At 55.5% G+C, this 20959-nt stretch overlaps 1 protein-coding gene across 1 annotated transcript in view; it reads left to right on the top strand.

Moving 5' to 3' along the window:
* LAMA5 (laminin subunit alpha 5) overlaps positions 1-20959 on the top strand; it is a 51637-nt gene that overhangs the window by 13474 nt on the left and 17204 nt on the right. The window contains exons 3-31 of the mRNA XM_027559079.1: positions 166-283; positions 1072-1190; positions 1276-1446; positions 1644-1741; positions 6052-6167; positions 6509-6627; positions 6735-6825; positions 7044-7178; positions 7360-7422; positions 13356-13496; positions 13577-13714; positions 13801-13935; positions 14018-14152; positions 14243-14380; positions 14787-14839; positions 15042-15147; positions 15289-15341; positions 15432-15537; positions 15947-16046; positions 16181-16337; positions 16462-16600; positions 16762-16904; positions 16981-17087; positions 17182-17335; positions 17859-18019; positions 18127-18235; positions 20001-20098; positions 20179-20380; positions 20461-20587. Of these exons, the coding sequence (XP_027414880.1) occupies positions 166-283; positions 1072-1190; positions 1276-1446; positions 1644-1741; positions 6052-6167; positions 6509-6627; positions 6735-6825; positions 7044-7178; positions 7360-7422; positions 13356-13496; positions 13577-13714; positions 13801-13935; positions 14018-14152; positions 14243-14380; positions 14787-14839; positions 15042-15147; positions 15289-15341; positions 15432-15537; positions 15947-16046; positions 16181-16337; positions 16462-16600; positions 16762-16904; positions 16981-17087; positions 17182-17335; positions 17859-18019; positions 18127-18235; positions 20001-20098; positions 20179-20380; positions 20461-20587 (3532 nt within the window). The remainder of the gene's footprint in view (positions 1-165; positions 284-1071; positions 1191-1275; positions 1447-1643; positions 1742-6051; positions 6168-6508; positions 6628-6734; positions 6826-7043; positions 7179-7359; positions 7423-13355; positions 13497-13576; positions 13715-13800; positions 13936-14017; positions 14153-14242; positions 14381-14786; positions 14840-15041; positions 15148-15288; positions 15342-15431; positions 15538-15946; positions 16047-16180; positions 16338-16461; positions 16601-16761; positions 16905-16980; positions 17088-17181; positions 17336-17858; positions 18020-18126; positions 18236-20000; positions 20099-20178; positions 20381-20460; positions 20588-20959) is intronic.

Below are 20959 nucleotides of genomic sequence, written 5' to 3'. Positions count from 1 at the left end.
CCTGAGCTAGCTGGCCCTCTTACCTAGGTGTGTCTGGCCCCTGAGGGCAAGCCCACAGATATCCCCTGGAACCTCACCTCACAGGGTGGGGGCAGCCCTCCAGGTGTTTGGGGGCCCCACATGGCATGGAAGGGATCTCAGGGGTGTTCACCCACCATCCGGCAGGTTTTCCACGTGGCCTACGTGCTCATCAAGTTTGCCAATTCCCCTCGGCCAGACCTCTGGGTGCTGGAGCGGTCCACAGACTTTGGCCACACCTACCAGCCCTGGCAGTACTTTGCATGTGAGTCTCCCAGAGTGAGGGGCTGGCAAGGGGGGATACCCTGGGTGAGTGGGCTGCCAGTGCTGTGCTCTCAAGGCCTCTGGATACCAGGCCTGCCCTCACGCCCGGCTTCTAGGTGGGCCGGGCTGTGGGGTGCATATTCCTGAAGGCAGCTGGGGGTTCAGGGCCTTGCGTCCGTGACATGGCACTGCTGGGTCCATCTCCTAGCTCGCTGTGGACTGGCCTTATGCTCCAGCAACTCCCAGGTGGCAGAGGCCACCAACTTAGCTGCCCCATCAGGAGAGCACGGGGGCCCTGTGCCCCTGCTCACTGGTTGGCCCTGCCACGTGCCACCCTGACTAATCATGTCCACATGGCTCCAATTGGGTGGTCCTGGAACTTGTGTCCCCCTCAAGCTCCAAAGCCCAAGAGTGAGTGCAGGGCAACCCTGTGAAGGACAGTCAGGATGGGTGCCCCAAGGCTGGGGTTGGGGAGGGACACACAAGGGGACACTCTGCAGAGAGAATGGCAAAGGCCTGGATGGTCAGCTCACCAAGGGTGGGCAAGTTCAGAGCCTCCCGGCAGGGGCACCCTGGGTCCTGAGGCGCCCTCTGGAGGAAGCTGCGATGTGCTCCACGCTCTGTTCAACAAAACCCTGAGGGTGGGCCGCGATGCTGCATTCCTGTTGATGCTTCCTCCTGGCTGAGGCCATGTGGCTCCGTGAAGACAGGGCGCCCGGGGCAGCAGGGCACTGCCTCCTCCGAGGGCTCCCCCAGAGCGCCGAGCGCTCACCCTCGGCATTTCCGTAGCCTCCAAGAGGGACTGCCTGGAACGGTTCGGGCTGCGGACGCTGGAGCGCATCACGCAGGACGACGATGTCATCTGCAGCACCGAGTACTCCCGGATTGTGCCTCTGGAGAACGGCGAGGTGGGCCGGGCGGGACGGCGTGGGGCATGCGGTCTGGCGGTCAGTGCCGGCACCATGCCCCTGCCTGATCTGCGTCCATCCTCAGATCGTGGTGTCCTTGGTGAACGGGCGCCCAGGTGCTATGAACTTCTCCTACTCGCCGCTGCTGCGTGACTTCACCAAAGCCACCAACATCCGCCTGCGCTTCCTGCGCACCAACACGCTGCTGGGCCACCTCATGGGCAAGGCGCTGCGGGACCCCACGGTCACCCGCCGGGTGAGCGGGCGGGCGGGCGGGCCGGGCTTCGGGGCAGGTGTGGGCGGGGCCCCGTGGAGCTGGTCCTGCTATGGGCGGGGCCACGGGGCGGGGCTGCTGTGGGCGGGGCCACGGGGGCTGGGGCTGCTATGGGCGGGGCCACCTGGGCTCAGGGCAGGAGTGGGAGGCCCCGAGCTCACGTTGCGGGCCCTGCACAGTACTATTACAGTATCAAGGACATCAGCATCGGCGGCCGCTGTGTCTGCCACGGGCATGCGGATGTCTGTGATGCCAAAGACCCCACAGACCCCTTCAGGTGAGACCTGCAGCTCCCTGGTCATCCCCCCATCTCGTGCTGAACCTGAGGGAGAGGAGGCCTGGTTTCATCGCCCCTACACTGGCCCCTCGCCCCTCGTTTCCCCGTGGCCTCAGTTTCCCCGTGTGCACAGTGAGGTGGAAGGGTAGGGCCTAGTGTCTGGCTTGGGCCTCTGCCCTGCTGCCCACAGAGGTGGAGCCTTACCTGGACCTGTGACCCAGCTGCTCCTCTGGCGGAAACCCCAGAGGTGCAGGGGAGTCTGAGGGAGGTAATTGCCTGAGGCTGCATGTTCCTGCCCTCTGGGGTGAGGGGAGCTCTCCCACCTTCCTTGAGGACACAGATTATACACTCCCTGCTGCCCCACCCTGACCCCCATCCTGGACACAGGCAGGGGCCGAGGCTCAGGACAGGGAGCAGCCCAGAGACCCCCTCCTCTGACACGCTCAGCGGGGACTCTGAGCTCAGCCAGTAAGGCGGGGCTCAGGAACCTGCGTCTTTAACAAGCTGCCACTGGTGCTATGTGCCTAAGTGGCTCCAGCGCCATGAATTCAGCAGTGAGCACTCAGCTAAATTATCAGCTGGAGCCTGGCACTAGGCCAGCTCTCCTCCGGGCTCGGCAGTGGATTCGTCTGTGTGTTCACGCCTCCCTCCCTCATTTTCCCTTCCCTCTTACCTCCCTCCCTCCCTCCCTCCTGTCCATCAGCAGCTGTGTGTGGAGTTAACACATGCTGGGCTGTGTTCCTGCTCCAGAGGCACAGGTGGGCTTCCCGCCCCACCCCAGCAGCCCCTGTTCTGGGCAGGCAGGAAATGGGAGGCCTGTGCCCAGTGCAGGGGTCCTGGCAGGGCTGAGGGCTCTGGGGCATAAAGCAGGTCCAGGGCTGGACAGGCGGTGCTGGAAGAGGCAGCAGAGCCTGCCAAGGGAGCCTGAGGCCAGGCTCCTGCAGCCCCCAGCCCTTGCTGGCCACCTCCTCCTGCTGCTTCCCTCGCCTTGAAATTGTGCAGCCCCCTCAATTCTGGGGTTTATCGCTGTGTCCACATCCTAGTTGATAGGGAGGTGGATGAAGCCCAGACAGTGCAGAAGCTCACCCCTGTTCTCATAGTCAAAAAACACTAAGAGGTGAACCCTAGACCTCCTCAGGCATGGCTGATGGGTCTGCAGCGGGAGGGGTATGATCACACTGGTGCAGGCCCCCAGAACCCGTGTGGTCCATGCAGCCTCAGCGTGGCCCTGGGTGAGGATTCCTGCCCACAGCTTCAGGTGCTGAACCCAGATGCAGTTGGTTGCTTTGGGAAATTAAGTGCCAAGTGGGACTCGTGATGGTTGTTTAGGGCGCCAGCTGGGCGGCCAGATCAGCTCCAGAGGAGAGGCAGGCCTGCCCGTGCCTGTCGGGAGGGCGTCGGCATCCGCCCTGACTCACCTGCACCTGGGCATGAGCAGAGCTCTGCTCACCCTGCAGAACGTGTGGGGTGTCTCTCCCAGAACCGCGAGTGCTGACACCCCTCGCTCACCCATGCCCCACAGCGTCGGCCTGTTGTGTTCTCCCTGCGTTCTGTCTGCCGCCTCCTCTGCCTCTTCCATGAGGGCTCTGCCCTACCAGCTGCTCTTCTCTGCCCCTCAGCCTCTACCACCATCACCTCCACCCCCACCTGCATCCTCTCTGCCCTCTCTACCACCATCATTCTGAGTGCTGACTACCTGCCCCATGTGCCCAGCCCCCAGTCTCTCTTCTCCACCCCTCGGTTTGGAAGACACGTGTTTTGTTTCTGTTGTGTCTTAGTCTATTCAGGCTGACAGAATGCCAGAGGCTGGGTGGCTCATAAACCATGCAGACTTATTCCTTACAGTTATGGAGGCACCTAAGGCCCCCTTCCTAGTTCATAGGTGACTGTCTTCCAGCTGAGTCCTTGTAGTGTGGGAGGGGCGAGGGAGCTCTCTGGGGTCTTTTTATTTTTATTAAGATTCTTTTTTGTTTTAAAGCATTTTATTTTTGGCTGTGCTGGATCTTTGTAGCTTCTTGGGAGCTCTCTCTAGTTGCAGAAAGCGGGGTCTCTTCTTAATTGTGCTACTTGGGCTTCTCATTGTTCCAGAGCACAGACTCTATGGCACATGGGTGCAGCAGCTGCTGTGCTGGCTGAATTGCCCCACAGCATGTGTCCTTCCGGAACAGGGATTGAACCTGTGTCCCCTGCTTTGGCAGGTGGACTGCCAACCGTTGGATCGCCAGGGAAGTCCTCTTTGGTGATAGTTTAGCTGGTTGTAGAATTCCTGGTTAATGGCTATCTCTTTCAACACTTAAATGTCATTTCACTGTCTTCTGGGTTATAATCTTTAAAGACTCTCTTTTTATGGTTTCAACCTGATTGCTCCATGAAGTGAAGTTCCTGGGGTGCAGCCCTGCTGTCGGTTGCATCGACTGACCCCATTGGGTTGTTTCTGTGCAGGTTTTCAATAGGGCTTCACCTGTGTGGTGACCATGTGCCCTAGATTGGGAAGAATCCCTCCAGCGTGGTTTTCCAAGGACTTTTGACAGATGCCCTAATCTTTGTGTTAATTTCCTGGTTAAGGGGTACACTGACAGTGTTCAGTTCAGTCACTCAGTCGTGTCCAGCTCTTTGCAACCCAAAGAACCATAGCACGCCAGGCCTCCCTGTCCATCACCAACTCCTGGAGTCCACCCAAACCCATGTCCATTGTGTCGGTGATGCCATCCAACCATCTCATCCTCTGTCATCCCCTTCTCCTCCTGCCCTCAATCTTTCCCAGCATCAGGGTCTTTTCCAATGAGTCAGCTCTTTGCATGAGGTGGCCAAAGAGTTTCAGCTTTAGCATCAGTCCTTCCAATGAACACCCAGGACTGATCTCCTGTAGGATGGACTGGTTGGATCTCCTTGCAGTCCAAGGGACTCTCAAGAGTCTTCTCCAACACCACAGTTCAAAAGCATCAATTCTTGCAGCACTCAGCTTTCTTTATTGTCCAACTCTCACATCCATACATGACTACTGGAAAAACCATAGCTTTGACCAGACGGACCTTTGTTGACAAAGTAATGTCTCTGCTTTTTAATATGCTATCTAGGTTGGTCATAACTTTGCTTCCAAGGAGTAAGCGTCTTTTAATTTCATGGCTGCAGTCACCATCTGCGGTGATTTTGGAGCCCAGAAAAATAAAGTCAGCCACTGTTTCTCCACCTATTTGCCATGAAGTGATGGGACCGGATGCCATGATCTTCGTTTTCTGAATGTTGAGCTTTAAGCCAACTTTTTCACTCTGCTCTTTCACTTTCATCAAGAGGCTTTTAAGTTCCTCTTCACTTTCTGCCATAAGGATGGTGTTATCTGCATATCTGAGGTTATTGATATTTCTCCCAGCAATCTTGATTCCAGCTTGTGCTTCATCCAGTCCAGCATTTCTCATGATATACTCTGCATGGAAGTTAAATAAGCAGGGTGACAATATACAGCCTTGACGTACTCCTTTTCCTATTTGGAACCAGTCTGTTGTTCCATGTCCAGTTCTAACTGTTGCTTCCTGACCTGCATGCAGGTTTCTCAAGTGTAGATTCTTGAAAAGTCAAACACCAGCCCCAGGGCCTTGGTTGAGGATCCTCAGTGCTGCCTCTCCAGGCTCTGTATGCAGCCCCTTGTGCAGGAAGGGAGGGGCTCAAGTGGATTTGGAGCTCTCAGTCTCTTCTTCTTGGACTGGCTCCTGGGGGCGGCTCAGGACTTCTAAGCACTGTGGTACTGGTCTAGGACTGAGGAGCACATGGCCCTGGGGTGGGGCTGTGCTTCCTGCTCCCCCTTTGACTGAGTTGTGGAGGTGTGTGCTGAGGGGAAGGGTGGTTCTGTGCTCAGTCCTCAGCTGCAGCCAGCTGTCCCCCTGCCCACTGAGCCAGCAGGAGCTGCTCTCCAGGACAGTAGGCTGGATTCCAACCCTCTAACTGGAGTCCACCCCCAGCTGGAAGAGGAAGCAGTTCTTGGCCACTTGCCCCTGGGGAGGAGCCCTGGGTAATAGGGGCGTCTGGCTGAGCCCAGGGCTGCCTGCCTGCTGAGCAAGACCCAGACCTCAGAGTTGGCCCAGGAAAGCTGCAGACTTGGCCTGGGTCCTGGCCGTGATGGGGTGGGTGTAGCTGGAACCTGAGGGGCCCAGGGCTCAGGTTCACCTGTGGTCAGGGGCCACATGCACTGACCATGCCATGCTCTGTCCCAGCTCCCATCCTCCATGAAGTCCCTACACAGCCACTGCCCTTCTCTGGTCCCTCTGGGTCCCCGGTGGGTCTGAGCCCTTCCTGTGCCTGTGTGTCCCCTACAGGCTTCAGTGCGCCTGCCAACACAACACATGTGGGGGCTCCTGTGACCGCTGCTGCCCCGGCTTCAACCAGCAGCCATGGAGGCCAGCCACCACAGACAGTGCCAACGAATGCCAGTGTGAGTGCCCCTCCACACGCCCGCATGGTGCTCACACATGCTCAAATGTACTCATACCCACACAGTGTACTCTTGTACTCACGTCACATTCTTATTACTCATGTACACACACGCTTGCACACATGTGCATGCGCACACGTGCTCACACAGTACATACAGCTTTCATACATGTTCACACATGCTTATACATGCTCAGAAGAGTGCTGTTGGCATACTCAGGCAACATGGCACACTCCATCACCTGAGTCTGGGGTCACCTGTAGTTTATGGGATGTGCCCGGGGGTCCTAGCCGGGGGAGGGTCACAGAGGCCTGCCCACAGCTGAGCCCCTTGCTCTCCAGCCTGCAACTGCTATGGCCATGCCCATGACTGCTACTATGACCCGGAGGTGGATCGGCGCAACGCCAGCCAGAATCAGGACCAGGTCTACCAGGGCGGGGGCGTGTGCATTGACTGCCAGGTGGGTGAGGCTGTTGCCAGGTCTGTGGTGCGGGTCTCGGGTGGGCAGGGTCTGCACAAGGCTGGGGGCCGGGGGTTCCTGGACTCAGCGGCCCTGTCCTGTCGCAGCATCACACCACGGGCATCAACTGTGAGCAGTGTCTGCCTGGCTTCTACCGCTCCCCAGACCACCCACTCGACTCACCCCACGCCTGCCGCCGTAAGTGGGGGTGACCGGGTGTGGTCGGGGTGGGGGTGTCCCAAGGGTATCCAGGAGCAGGGTGTGCCCAGATGAGGGGTCCTGGGGCCTTTGCAGCTATCTGGGAGGCCGTGACTCTCATCCCACATCCCAGGTCAGGGGGGAAGGCAGATGCTGACCCTCCTTGGAGGCCTGAGAGCTGTGGGCTTGGGGTCCCCTGTCTTCCCACGCCCATTTAGGTTGCAACTGTGAGTCGGACTTCACAGATGGGACGTGTGAGGACCTGACTGGCCGCTGCTACTGCCGTCCAAACTTCACGGGGGCGCGATGCGACGCGTGTGCTGAAGGCTTCACTGACTTCCCACACTGCTACCGTGAGGGCATAGCTGGGGATGGGGGGATGGGCAGGCACCTGAGTATCCCCCGATACTGGGCTGGAGCCAGTGGGGAGGGGTGGGAACCCTTTCATCCTGCTTGTACCGCTGGTGATGTGGGGAGACCCTGGCAGCCGGGTGCTTACCCCACCTTGCTGACATGTGCTGTTTCCTCTCTCAGCGGTGCCTTCCTCCTCCCACAATGACACTGGGGAGCAGGTGTTGCCTGCCGGACATATCGTGAGTAAGTGTCCCTCAAGATCCCCATCCTGCCTTAGGCCCCACTGGAGCAGTGGGGCAGAGTGGGCCAAACCCAGGCCCACAGAGTCGGCGGTGCAAAAGTAATTGTGGTTTTGCATTGTTGACCTATGCTGTTTGATATTGGAATACATTTTTAAATGTGATTATGTGATGCATCATTTTAATGCACATTTCTTACTTCATGTTCTTTTTGCTAACGACTTATTGAAAGTTGAAAGTGTTAGTTGCTCAGTCACGTCCGACTCTTTGTGACCCCATGGACTGTAGCCTACCATGCTTCTCTGTCCATGGGATTTTTCCAGGCAAGAATACTGGAATGGGCTGCCATTTCCTTCTCCAAGGAATCTTCTTGACCCAGGGATTGAATTTGGGTCTCCTGCATTGCAGGCAGTTTCTTTACTGTCCCCCAGGGAAGCCCTAATGAGTTATTACTTGCTGTTTGTGAAAGTGAACGTTGCTCAGTCATGTCCGACTCTGCAACCCCAGTTTATTTTATATTTATTTTAGATTAGGGAAATTATATTAGGCAAAAATCAAATTTCAGCAATTTTCTTATTCGAGTTCAAAATGGGTTGTAAAGCAGCGGAGACAACTTGCAACATCAATAACACATTTGGCCCAGGAACTGCTAATGAACATACAGTGCAGTGGTGGTTCAAGAAGTTTTGCAGAGGAGACGAGAGCCTTGAAGATGAGGACAGTGACCAGCCATTGGAAGTTGACAACAACCAAGAGAATCATCAAAGCTGATCCTCTTACAACTACGTGCTCCTGCTGCTGCTGAGTCGCTTCAGTCGTGTCCGACTCTGTGCGACCCCATAGACGGCAGCCCATCAGGCTCCCCCGTCCCTGGGATTCTCCAGGGAAGAACACTGGAGTGGGTTGCCATTTCCTTCTCCAATGCATGAAAGTGAAAAGTGAAAGTGAAGTCGCTCAGTCATGTCTGACTCTTAGCGACCCCATGGACTGCAGCCTACCTGGCTCCTCCGTCCATGGGATTTTCCAGGCAAGAGTACTGGAGTGGGGTGCCATTGCGTTCTCCTACACTACACGAGAAGTTGCCAACTAACTCAGTGCTGACCATTCTACAATTGTTCAGCATTTGAAGCAAATTGGAAATGTGAAAAAGCTCAGTAAGACAGTGCCTAATGAGCTGACCGCAAATAAACAAATCTTTAAGTGTCGTCTTCTCTTGGTCTGTGCAATAACAGCGAACCATTTCTTCATCGGAATGTGATGTATGACCAGATGTGGATTGTATACGACAGCCAGTGACAGCTAGTTCAGTGGTTGGACCCAGAAGAAGCTCCAAAGCCAAACTTGCACCACAGAAGGTCATGGTCACTGTCTGGTGGTCTACTGCCAATCTGATCCACTATAGTTTTTTTTGAATCCTGCAGAACCATCACATCTGAGAAGTTTGCTCAATAAATCGATGAGATGCACCAAAAACTGCAATGCCTGCAGCCGGCATTGGTCAACAGAGAGGGCCCAGATCTCTTCCACAACAACGCTCGACCACACGTCACACAACCAGCACTTCAGAAGCTGAACGAATTGGGCTAATGAGTTTTTTCTTGTCTGCCATATTCACCTGACTTCTTGCTAACCAACTACCACTTTTTCAAGCATCTTGACAACTTTTTGCAGGGAAAACTCTTCCAACAACCAGCAGGAGGCAGAAAATGCTTTTCAAGTGTTCATCAAATCCCAAAGCACAGATCTTTATGCTATAGGAATAAGCCAACTTATTTGTATTGATTGTAGTGGTTCCTATTTTCATTAATAAAGATGTGTTTGAGCCTGGTTATAATGATTTAAAATTCACGGTCCCAAACCGCAGTTACGTTTTCACCAACCTGCTATTTCCATTTTGTTCACTTTTTCTTTGGTTCTTTTAATTTTGTGCAAATAATACATATTCATTCTAGAAAACCTTAAAAAATATAGGCAAGCAGAAAGTTAAAGAGAGTTATCCAGAATCGCAGCTCCTGCAAACAGCCCCTTCTCCCTCCGCGTGTATGCTATGTTTGTAAGCATCCGCGTGGCCTGTGTGCACTTTCGTGTAATTGCACTTTCCACCCACACCATCCTGTAAACACGTCATTTTACATTCTACGTTATGTACACAGATGCAGTTCTTGTTTGACCAACTCTCAATTCTTGGTAATTTAGGTTCTTTCCAGAGTTTTTAAAAATAACACTATAGTAAACATCCTTGCAGCTAAAGCTTTCCATGAATTATTAACTATTTCTGCAGGACAGTTTCCTAGAAGAAGGTTTGGAAACATTTTTGGCTGCACGTTGCCAAACTGCTCTCCTGGCAAAATCGTCTGCCTGGGTGGAGTGGCGTCATTCACGTCACTTGTGTCAGAATGTTGCTGTCTCTGCATGGCAGCGTTCATTATTACAGAAATCTTCAGTTTTCCTGGAGTTGGGATGCACCTTTTGGTTGGTGGCTTATCAGTGTCTAATTGGCCAGTATTTTCCTTTCACAGCAGCTCAAGATAGTGGTGTGTCCTGTAACTGGTTCTTAGATCTGATGGCATTTGGTGTTTCCTTGGTCTTAGCCGTATTTCTTTGCCTCACTTGAATTTGAATCTTCTCTCATGTTTCTGGACTCTTTCTGTTGTTTTCATGTGTGAATTTCCCTTCTGAGGTCATGGCTCAGTTTTCTTTTCACTCGTTTGCTGCTGTAAGCTCTTTCCACATGAACTATAGTATCTATGCCTCACGAGTCACATGCTTTTCTCCCAGTGGGTAATTTGCCCTTGTTGTTATTTTCTTCATGTGAATCTGATCAGACCATGGACATCTTAGGTGGTAGTTTTAATTTCTTTTATTATGCATGTTCATTTTCTACTTCATCTTAAGTCAGTTTTGGTTACTTATGTTTTCTTAGCATATTTTGTTTATATCATTTGGATTTTAAAAGGTGTAGGCAGAAAGTTATGCACAGTATTCTGTATGTGATTTTCAAATTTCCTTCCGTTCCTTTTGTCTGTTTTTCTTTTCTTTCCTGCCTTCAGAGATATAACAGAAGTTTGCTGAGTTTTTTAGTGTTTTTGAAGTGCAGCTTAAGGTTTATATTGATAAGATATGCTGGAGTTTTTCTCTGGTTTGGGAGAGAGATTTTAACTTCCTAATATAGAAAAATTTGAGCTAAAATCTACCTTTCTCTCTTCTGTCTTCTGTTGAGGTATAATCCTAAATCAGTATGTTAATTTCAGGTATGTAACACAAAGGTTTGGTATTTCTAGACATTATCAAATGATCACCACAGAAGGTCTAGTTAACACCTGTCACCACACAGAATTATAATTTTTTTCTCATTATAAGAAATTTTTTTTTAATTTGGCCTAGAACTTTTAATGTCTACTCTCTTAGCTACTTTCAATTATGCAGTACATTATTATTAACTATTGTTGCCATGCTGTGGGTCACATCCCATGACTTATTTACATTATATTTGGAAGTTTGCATCTTTTGACTCCCTTCACCAATTTTGCCACCTCCCAATCCCTGCCTCGGGCAATTATCAATCTTTTTTTTTTTTTTTTATATCCACAAGCTCAGGGTATTTTTAAAGACTCAGTGTGTGTGTATTTTTTAAGATTCTACATATAAGTGAGATCATACAGTATTTGTCTTTTTCTGTTTTCTTTTGACTTATTGTCATTTTCATAGTTTCTTGAATTGTTATTACTTTTAAGTTTCTCTTAATTATCCACAAAACATCTAAAGCATTTTTTTCTCAACCAAGGCTGATTTTATTCTGCAGGAAAATGTCTGGAGACATCTTTGGTTATTCTAACTGGGGGATGCCACGGTCATCTAGTGGGTAGGGGCCAGACATGACGCTGAATCTCCTGCAGAGCACAGGACAGACCCACCCCCACAATAGTCATCCAAGCAGAATGGTACTGGTGCCAAGGTTGAGAAACCCAGGGGTAAAGCTGTGAATTTGCTTCAGAATGTGGCTTGGGCTAGGTGTATCCCACAGAGTTGATATGCTGTGTTCTCCCTGCTGTTCCTCTTAAACTGTGTATCATTTCAGTTTTCATTTTCCTTTTCACCCGAGTTGTTTAGACCTGTGTTTGCCATTCCAGGTGGTTAGATTTCCATTCTGTCCCTTCTTTTGATGGTTCTGTTCTGTTTTACTGCACCGTGGTCAGATTTGGTAGCCTGAAAATGTCTACTTTTTGTCTTTGGATTTTGAGGGTTTCTTTCTCACCTGGAATGTGACCCCTTTTAGATTGTCCAAGAATGTTTGACAGGAACTTGTGTTCTCTGTGGGAATAGATTTGTACACATACGTTTATTAAAGGACATGTTAATTATGCTGTTTAAACCCACTCTGTTCTTAGTTTTTGTCACATTCTGGGAACAGTGTATTCAGTCTTTCTCTCTTTGACGGTGGTTTGGCCAGATTTCCCTCCCAATTTCAATAGTTTTAGTTTTCAGTACCTCCGGACCATGTTTATCCTGCTCTTAGAGCTTTGGGTTTTCAGCATCTCTTGGGGGGCAAGTCCCTTTCTTCCACACACAACATCCTTCCTGTCTCCATTAATGCTCATGCCTGGGCTCACCATACTCCACGCTCTCCCTTCTGGAAGCTCTTTATTTCTTGTCCAAGTCCTTGGTTCAAGGTGCATTCTTTCAAAAGGGTGTGACCAGATTCTCCTTCAAGAGTCAAACCGATGCCTTTGGGTTTGTCTCGTGAGAGGAGATGCGGCCTGGCGGAGGGACTGTGGCTGCTATTTGGGCTTGCCCCTGCCCCAACTGTATCATTTCTTTCATTCTGCTTAAATTTTTCCTTTTTTGACTTTTACTAGATTGACCAGCAAAGCATATTTTGGTTGGTTTGTGTTTTCTTCTCTGAGGGTTTGCAAGTTCTGTTTCTATCTTCTGGTTTGGGCCAAGGTTGTCTTTATGTTTTGACAAATAATGAACCATTATTTTGTACTGCAGTCACACAATTAAAAGACAGTTGCTCCTTGGAAGAAAATCTATGACAACCCTAGACAGTGTTTGCTGACCAAAGTCCATATAGTCAAAGCTCTGGTTTTTCCAGTAGTCATGTACGGCTGTGAGAATTGGACCATAAAGAAGATTGAGCACTGAAGAATTGATACTTTTGAATTGTGGTGCTGGAGAAGACTCTTGGGAGTCCTTGACAGCAAGGAGATCAAAGTAGTCAATCCTAAAGGAAATCAACCCTGAATATTCATTGGAAGGACTGAAGCTGAAGCTGAAGCTTCAGTACTTTGGCCATCTGATGTAAATTGCTGACTCACCGGAAAAGACCCTGGTGCTGGGAAAGGTTGAGGGCAAGAGGAGAATGGGGCAACAGAGGATGAGATGGTTGGATGGCATCACCAACTCAATGGACATGAGTTTGGGCGAACTCCAAGAGACAGTGAAGGACAAGAAAACCTGGCATGCTGCAGTTCATGGGGTTGCAAAGAGTTGGACACAACTTAGCGACTGAACAATGAACCATTATCTATTTTATGTCAGTAACAAAAATAGTATTAGCCCCTTTTTGTGCATCAGTTAAGACATCTAGCACACTTTTTCTTCCTAATTTCCAGAATTATTTATAAAGAGTAGAATTTTCTTTCCGCCTTCTAAAGATTTTGCTTTTGCATTTTCTCTGGTTATGTCAACACCTGCAGTTGACTTGGTGTCTACATTATAAACAATTAATTATGTGTGTAAAATGCTCCTGATTTCATTGCATGCCACTGTTTTCCTAAAACATCCGCTTTCCTTTGTTGGCCTTTTTAAAGTCTTTTTCACTGTGCATGAGTGCAGTGTCAAAAGGCAAGGAAAGGAGTCTGTGGAGAAGGGAGGTTTTGAGTGGGGCAGCTGCAGGGCCTCTGAGACCCCCATCCCACCCCTGTCCCCCTCCAGACTGTGACTGTAGCGCTGCCGGGACCCAGGGCAATGCCTGCCGGAAGGACCCGCAGGTGGGGCACTGCGTGTGCAAACCCAACTTCCAGGGCACCCACTGTGAGCTCTGCGCCCCCGGCTTCTACGGCCCAGGCTGCCAGCGTGAGTCCAGCCCTGGCCCAGCAGCATCCCCTCGCGGAGCCCAGGAGCCCGACCCCTCTGTGACCTCCTCCTCTCTGCAGCCTGCCAGTGCTCCAGCCCTGGTGTGGTGGACGGAACCTGTGACCGTGACTCAGGCCAGTGCACGTGCCGGACAGGCTTCGAGGGGGCCGCATGTGACCGCTGTGCCCCCGGCTACTTCCACTTCCCCCTCTGCCAGCGTGAGTATGGCACCCCCAGCGGGCAGGCGGGAGTGGGGCTGGGTCTGGGCTGCCGGCTCAGGGACCCGTGCACTCTCGGCCTGCAGTGTGTGGCTGCAGCCCCGTGGGGACCCTCCCCGAGGGTTGTGACGACGCTGGCCGCTGCCTGTGCCGGCCAGAGTTCAATGGCCCCCACTGTGACCGCTGTCGCCTGGGCTACCACGGCTATCCCGAGTGCCATGGTGAGTGGGTGGCTTTGGTGGAGCTCCGGGCTGGGGGGAGGCCACCGCAGGTGCCCAGGGCATGACCCCAAGTCCTCTGCAGCCTGTGCCTGTGACCCCCGGGGCTCTGTGGACCAGCTGTGTGGGGCAGGCGGGCTGTGCCGCTGCCGTCCCGGCTACGCGGGAGCCACCTGCCAGGAGTGCAGCCCTGGCTTCCACGGCTTCCCTGACTGTGCCCGTGAGTGCCCTGGTGGGGGGAGGGGGTGGGGCAGGGAAGGGAGGACGCATACTCTCCACGTGCTGACACCCCCTCCTCCCCCTCCTCTAGCCTGCCACTGCTCTCCCGAAGGTTCCCTGCATGCAGCCTGCGATCCCCACAGCGGGCAGTGCAGCTGCCGACCGCGAGTGACAGGACTGCGGTGCGACATGTGTGTGCCTGGTGCATACAACTTCCCCTATTGCGAAGGTGGGGCTGGCCCCGTGTGTGTGTGTGTGTCGGGGGGGGGATGTGCTGCGTGTTCCCACGACTGTTGCAGTGCCCTGCGTGCTCTCGGTTCACACATGCGTTCACGTGAGTGTCCATGTGTTGTGCATGTGGTCACATGCTATCCATCTATTCATGCTTGTTTATGTGCTTTGTGCGAGTGTGTGCTTATTGCGTGTTCACAGCTGTGTGGTGGGGGAGAGCACATGCCCTCACAGCCTGGGGGACTAGGGCAAGAGGGCACCCGTGGTTTCTGGCCTGTTCATACATGTGAAAGGCATGTGTGCTGGCTCCCACAGGGCCTCAGGTCCTGGCCAGGCCTGGGGAAGCTCTCAGCCGTTAGGGTCGATGGCTGAGTAATGACGGTGGCCTGGGCCTCTCTCCACAGCTGGCTCCTGCCATCCTGCTGGCCTGGCCCCAGCTGACCGTGTCCCTCCCGAGGTGAGCCCGGGGCAGCCCTCTGGCGCTGAGGCCTTCACTTCTAGAAACGATCACTCACCTGCTGCTCAGTTGCCATGGCAACCTCAGAACCCCTTTGGTGCCCTGGCTGGGTCATGCCCGAGATGGGGCCAGGCTCCAGGGCTGAGGGTTTGTGCTAGGAGGGCTAGGACCTACTCTGACCCTCAGTCTCATCGTCTCCCAGGCACAGGCCCCCTGTACGTGCCGGGCTCACGTGGAGGGGCCAAGCTGCGACCGCTGTAAACCTGGATTCTGGGGGCTGAGTCCTAGCAACCCTGAGGGCTGTACCCGTGAGTCTGCCTGGAGTGGTGTTGGGGTGCTGGGGGAGACCCTGCAGAGGGGAAGGCTGGCTCCACAGTGACCAGGGTGGGGATGGAGTCCTGCCCTCCTGCCCTCGCCCAGCTCTCAGCCCTGCTCTGCCTCTCCCCCAGGCTGCAACTGTGATCCCAGGGGCACGCTGGGTGGGGCTGCCCAGTGCCAACTGGTGAGTCTGAGGGCAGAGGTGCTGGGGGCCATGGGAACAGAGTGTAGGGACCCTCCCAGGCCTGGTCCCAGCTTCTCCCTCGGCCTCCAGGGCAACGGCCAGTGCTTCTGCAAGCCCCACGTGTGTGGCCAGACCTGCGCGGCCTGCAAGGACGGCTTCTTCGGGCTGGACCAGGCTGACTACTTCGGCTGCCGCAGTAAGGCCCACTGCTTGGCCCTTGGACCACGTCCCGGAGAGGCTGAGGCCCAGGGAGGGACACATGGGACAAGGGCAGCCAGGGCCTGGGTGTCACATGGCACTCGCTGAGCCACTCTGGGTACCTGGCCAGACCTGTGCTGGTGTGGAGGGGGTGCGGATTTAACCCCTTCTTCTCCCTCCATCCCATGCCCTGGCAGGCGTCACTCACCAATCCCAGGGCCCTTGCCCTAAATCCTGACCCTCTGCTGTCCAGAGCCCCGGGCAGCTCCTGGTGGCAGTAACACTCGTCCTCTCAGCCTGGGTCACCCTTGATGGAGGGTGGACGAAGCAGAGTCCTGAGCCGCGGGCTGCGGGAGGAGCATGGAGACCGTGGGGCTGGGCCTCACTCACTCACTCCCCCATTGCAGGCTGCCGGTGTGATGTTGGCGGAGCGCTGGGGCAGAGCTGTGAGCTGAGGACGGGTGCCTGCATGTGCCGCCCCAACACCCAGGGCTCCACCTGCAGCGAGTGGGTACCCCGCCCCAGCTGGGCTGGGGGTGTGGGCTGGGGCAGCAGTTTGTCCACAGGCTTCTCCCTGGGGACCCCGGTGTGCGGTGCAGGGCCAGTACCTGTCCCGCCCTGACTGCCCCTGCTGTGGCCAGGCCTGCTCAGGACCACTATCTCCCTGACTTGCACCACCTGCGCCTGGAGCTCGAGGAGGCGGCCACGCCTGAGGGCCACGCTGTGCGCTTCGGCTTCAACCCCCTGGAGTTCGAGAACTTCAGCTGGAGGGGCTATGCACAGATGACACCCATCCAGGTGCGGGCTCTATGTTCCTGGCATGATGGCTGGCAGAGGGCGGGCGGGCCCCTGAGCTCATGGGTGTCGGCTGAGCATGACCAGGAGGGCGCCCCAACTTTCCGTGCCCCCAACCCCACTGCAGCCCAGGATCGTGGCACAGCTGAACCTGACCTCCCCCGACCTCTTCCGGCTCGTCTTCCGTTACGTCAACCGCGGGCCCACGAGTGTGAGCGGGCGGGTTTCCATGCGAGACCAGGACAAGTTCACCACGTGTCCCAACTGTGAGTGCTGGGGCTGCTCCCCCACCACCCAGCTCCCACCACATCCCCATGCATGGGTGGGGAGGCCAGGCCCGTCCTCCTGACCCTGGGGGGCTGGTGACTGCAGCCTGGAGTGGCCGTCTCATCCCTGCATCCAGAAAGCCCACTGTCCCCACCCCCAGGCACAGAGCAGAGCCAGCCCGTGGCCTTCCCGCCCAGCACCGAGCCTGCCTTTGTCACCGTGCCCCAGAGGGGCCTGGGGGAGCCCTTCGTGCTGAACCCTGGCGCCTGGGCCCTGCTCGTGGAGGCCGAGGGGGTGCTCCTGGTGAGGCAGGGCTGAGAGGGTTGGGGTGGGGCCCGGGGCAGGGGCCACACCACCTAACCTCCCCCCTCCCCACAAGGACTATGTGGTTCTGCTGCCTAGCGCCTACTATGAGGCAGCCCTGCTGCAGCTGAGAGTGACTGAGCCCTGCACGTTCCGGCCAGACGCCCAGCGCTCTGGAGACAAGTGAGGGCCAGTCTGGCAGGGCTGGGGGGGACCTGCCCCTCCCAGTGCCCAGGCCACCTGCCCTGTGCTGACCAGACTGTGTGTCCCCAACCAGCTGCCTCCTCTACACCCACCTACCCCTGGATGGCTTCCCCTCCGCCGCTGGGCCCGAGGCCCTGTGTCGCCATGACAACAGCCTACCCCGGCCCTGCCCCACAGAGCAACTCAGCCCCGCGCACCCGCCGCTTGTTGTCTGCTGGGGCACTGATGTGCGTGTCCCCGGGGCCCCTTGGGGACAAGTAGGATCAAGCCCTGGGGAGGCGTGCCTTTGGTCTGGAGGATGGGGGTCCGTGTTGCAGAAGGGACATGGGTGCAGGGCAGAAGTGATGCGGGCATGGCACAGTTAGTGGCTCAGGCAGCGCTTGCTGCCTTCAGGACTTTGACCTTGAGAGTCAGTGCCTGGGGCCTCAGCTGTAAATGGGGTGAGGGTGGCCCAGCACTCCAGCTTATCATGAGGGGGTGGCAGGTCATTGGTTCACTTCAGGCACCAGACACTCTGCAGTGATGAGGCTGGTGGGCCACGATGGGCAGGGGAGGCTCAGAGTGAGCAGAGGTTGGAAGGTCGAGTGGCCACAGGAGGAGTGCCTCCAGCAGCAGGAGTGGTGGGCACACAGGCCCTGAGACGGGAGGACGAGGCTCTGGGCACAGAGGATGGGAAGGGCCGTGTTTAGGAGCACCCTGTTCTCTTGGAGGGGGCCTGGGGTGGGGCCTCACATCGCCCTGTCCCTCCAGGTGGACGTCCAGCTTCAGGTGGCAGTGCCGCAGCCAGGCCCCTATGCCCTGGTGGTGGAGTATGCCAACGAGGACGCCCGCCAGGAGGTGGATGTGGCAGTGCACACCCCCCAGAGGGCCCCCCAGCAGGGGGTGCTGACCCTCCACCCCTGCTCATACAGGTGTGTAGGGAGTGGGTAGAGGGTACAAGCCCAGGGTATGGGGGGCGCTGGGGCTGGGTTCGGGACCCCAGCTGCCCTACCCACTAACCACCCCTGCCCACCCCCAGCACCCTGTGCCGAGGCACTGCCCTGGACACCCAGCGCCACCTGGCCATCTTCCACCTGGACACAGAGGCCAGCATCCTGCTCACAGCCGAGCAGGCACGGTTCTTCCTGGTAAGACCCCGACCCCTTGCCTGCATGGGCCCCAGGACCCCACTGCAGGGCTCTGTCTTTGCAAAGATTTAAACATGCGCAGGAGTAGAGTGTGGTGAGCCTGGGTGCCCATCACAGGCACCGCCCTCAGCTTGTGCTGAGTCCAGGTTCTTCCAGAACCCCTCCCTTGCAAGTTTTTTCCTGTGGGTATGAAACGTGTGTTTATTTATAAAGAATGCCCATAGTCAGTTAAGGGGAACTGTGATGCATTGGAGCCAGGGTAGAAAGAAATACCTTTCTAAATTTTTAGTTTATTTTTGGCTGTGCTGGCTTTCTCGAGTTGCTGCGATCGGGGGCTACTCTTGTTGCGGCACGTGGACTTCGCACTGCAGCGGCTTCTCTCGTTGCAGAGCACGGGCTCCAGGGGGTGTGGGCTTCGCTTCAGTAGTTGCGGAGCATGGTCTCAGTAGTTGTGTACACGGGCTTAGTTGCCCCGCAGCATGTGGGAATCTCTCCAAATCAGGGGTCCAACCTGTGTCTCCTGCAGTGGCAAGCGGATTCGTTACCACTGAGCCACTAGGGAAGACCAGAAAGAACAATCTTAATGCAAGGCCGCTTTTTGGTATAATTTACAAAAATGCCACAGCATGTGACTGTCTTAGGTCCTAAAGCTTGGGACTCACTAGCATCGAAGTAACTTGCTTCTGTGTCCTCCTCACAGAGTTGGAAACTAAATCCCAAGGTTAACTCGGGTTTGCAGGCCTGTTCTGCATCACTAAACTCCGTGCAGTGTTAACCCTTAGTTTGATGCCCAGAACCAAGCATACATGTTTGTTCAGTAAGTGATGAAACAGATGACATTTTTCTCATCAGAGTATTACACAGTTTCATCATTACATTTCCCTAGGCCTTTAAAAGTTTTATCAGAGTAACGTGCAGGTTTTATAAAAGCTTCAAATATTGAAAAGACTTGCAACGAAAACCACAGTCCCACACCCCATCTGCCGTGTCTCATTCCTCCTTCCAGAGTCTGCGTGTCTCTTCCATGTTGCTGAGTGACTCATGTCACATAGCTTCCTCCTAAGTTTTTGATGCTGGAACCCCTGTGATTCCTTCCTCACACACACAGCCCTGCAGTCCTGGGCTGGGTCACTGTAAACTTCCCATGGAGCTATACCCACCGCCCAAGCACCATTCTCCCGCAGTACCCAGGCCAGGAGGCAAGACGGCCGCACCCCAGATGCCCCTTGGCCCCTCGTGTGGTCACCCTGGACACTGGCTGTGCCACCTAGTGTGCCTGTTCTGGAACCTGCCATAACGGGAGTCACATGGGTGTGCTGTCTTTTCTGCCGACGCTGTGTTGGGGTGGCCTGAGCTGTTGCTGTAGTCTCGCAGTCTTCTGTCTCTGCTCTTAAGGTTTTTCTAGACACACTGTGATGCCATGTTTTACCATACTTGTCACACGTGTTTCTACACCTTGGGGACAGCACAGGGTGGAGACGGCTGCTCACGAGCCCTGGCTTGCAGAGCACCTGCCTGGGCTGGGTCCTGCCTTGTGACCACGGATGGTGGGGAGGGCGCAGGAAGAGGAGGTGTGGCCTGGGGTTGGGTGGGGCTGGAAGGCACTCCAGGGCCCAGAAACCTTGGTCGAGGGCTGGGGTCTGTGCGGCCGGAGGAGAAGCAGGCTGAATGGGGATCAGGGACTCAGTGCCAAGAGCCGGACCAGCCTAGGCAGGTGTGGCTGGGCTTCACCTGCCTTCACACCCACACCGTCTGCTGCCCACAGCACAGCGTCACCCTGGTACCCACGGACACCTTCAGCTCAGAGTTCGTGGAGCCCCGAGTCCACTGCATCAGCAGTCACGGTGCCTTCAGCCCCAGCAGGTAGTGGGGCTGGGGGCCTGGCGGGGGCGGCAGGGTGGTGGCGGGGACACAGGAGCTCACCGGTGTATCCCCTGCCCCAGTGCTGCCTGCGTGCCCTCCCGCTTCCCGAAGCCGCCTCAGCCCGTGCTCCTCAGAGACTGCCAGGTGCTGCCGCTGCCACCCGGCCTCCCGCTGACCCGCTCGCAGGAGCTAACACCGGGCGCACCCCCACCTGGGCCCCAGCCCCGGCCCCCCACTGCCGCGGACCCCGACGCAGAGCCCACGCTGCTGCGCCACCCCCAGGTGAGGGCCCGGCCAGGACTCACAGCCTCGTGGGCACCCTGCCCCTCCTGGTGTGGGCTCACCGGAGCCTCTCCCTGCAGGGCACTGTGGTCTTCACCACCCATGTGCCCGCCCTGGGCCGCTACGCCTTCCTGCTGCACGGCTACCAGCCCGCCCACCCGACCTTTGCTGTGGAGGTCCTCATCAATGGGGGCCGCGTCTGGCAGGGTGAGCAGAGAGGGTGGACCCCTGGGTGAGAGGGCTGTCGGGTCTAGTCCACACGGCCCACGGAGGACGTGGATGGGGTGCAGCTGGGTCCACAGCTCACGTGGCCACAAAGCGGGGCCCATCCCCTGGCTGTGAGTGACAGAGCCACACACCTTGTCCTGCCCTTGGCTCTCAAACGGGGTGCCCTAGCCCATGGCAGGTGGCAGCCCCTGCCCCTCATGTCTGTGTGGTAACTCAGAACTCCCCCACCACATGCCAGGGTGACTGAGGGCTCCCTGGGGACACATGTCCATATGTATTTGTTCCCTTCTGCTCTCTGGGGCCCAGAGACCTGCATCTCACCAGCCCATGTACATGACCATGGCCAATTCA

Source organism: Bos indicus x Bos taurus, chromosome 13 (genome assembly GCF_003369695.1).
Source record: "Bos indicus x Bos taurus breed Angus x Brahman F1 hybrid chromosome 13, Bos_hybrid_MaternalHap_v2.0, whole genome shotgun sequence".
In the NCBI taxonomy this organism is placed as follows: domain Eukaryota; kingdom Metazoa; phylum Chordata; class Mammalia; order Artiodactyla; family Bovidae; genus Bos; species Bos indicus x Bos taurus.
The sequence above is the reverse complement of the archived record's forward strand: the minus strand, read 5'-3'. Positions and strand labels throughout refer to the sequence as shown.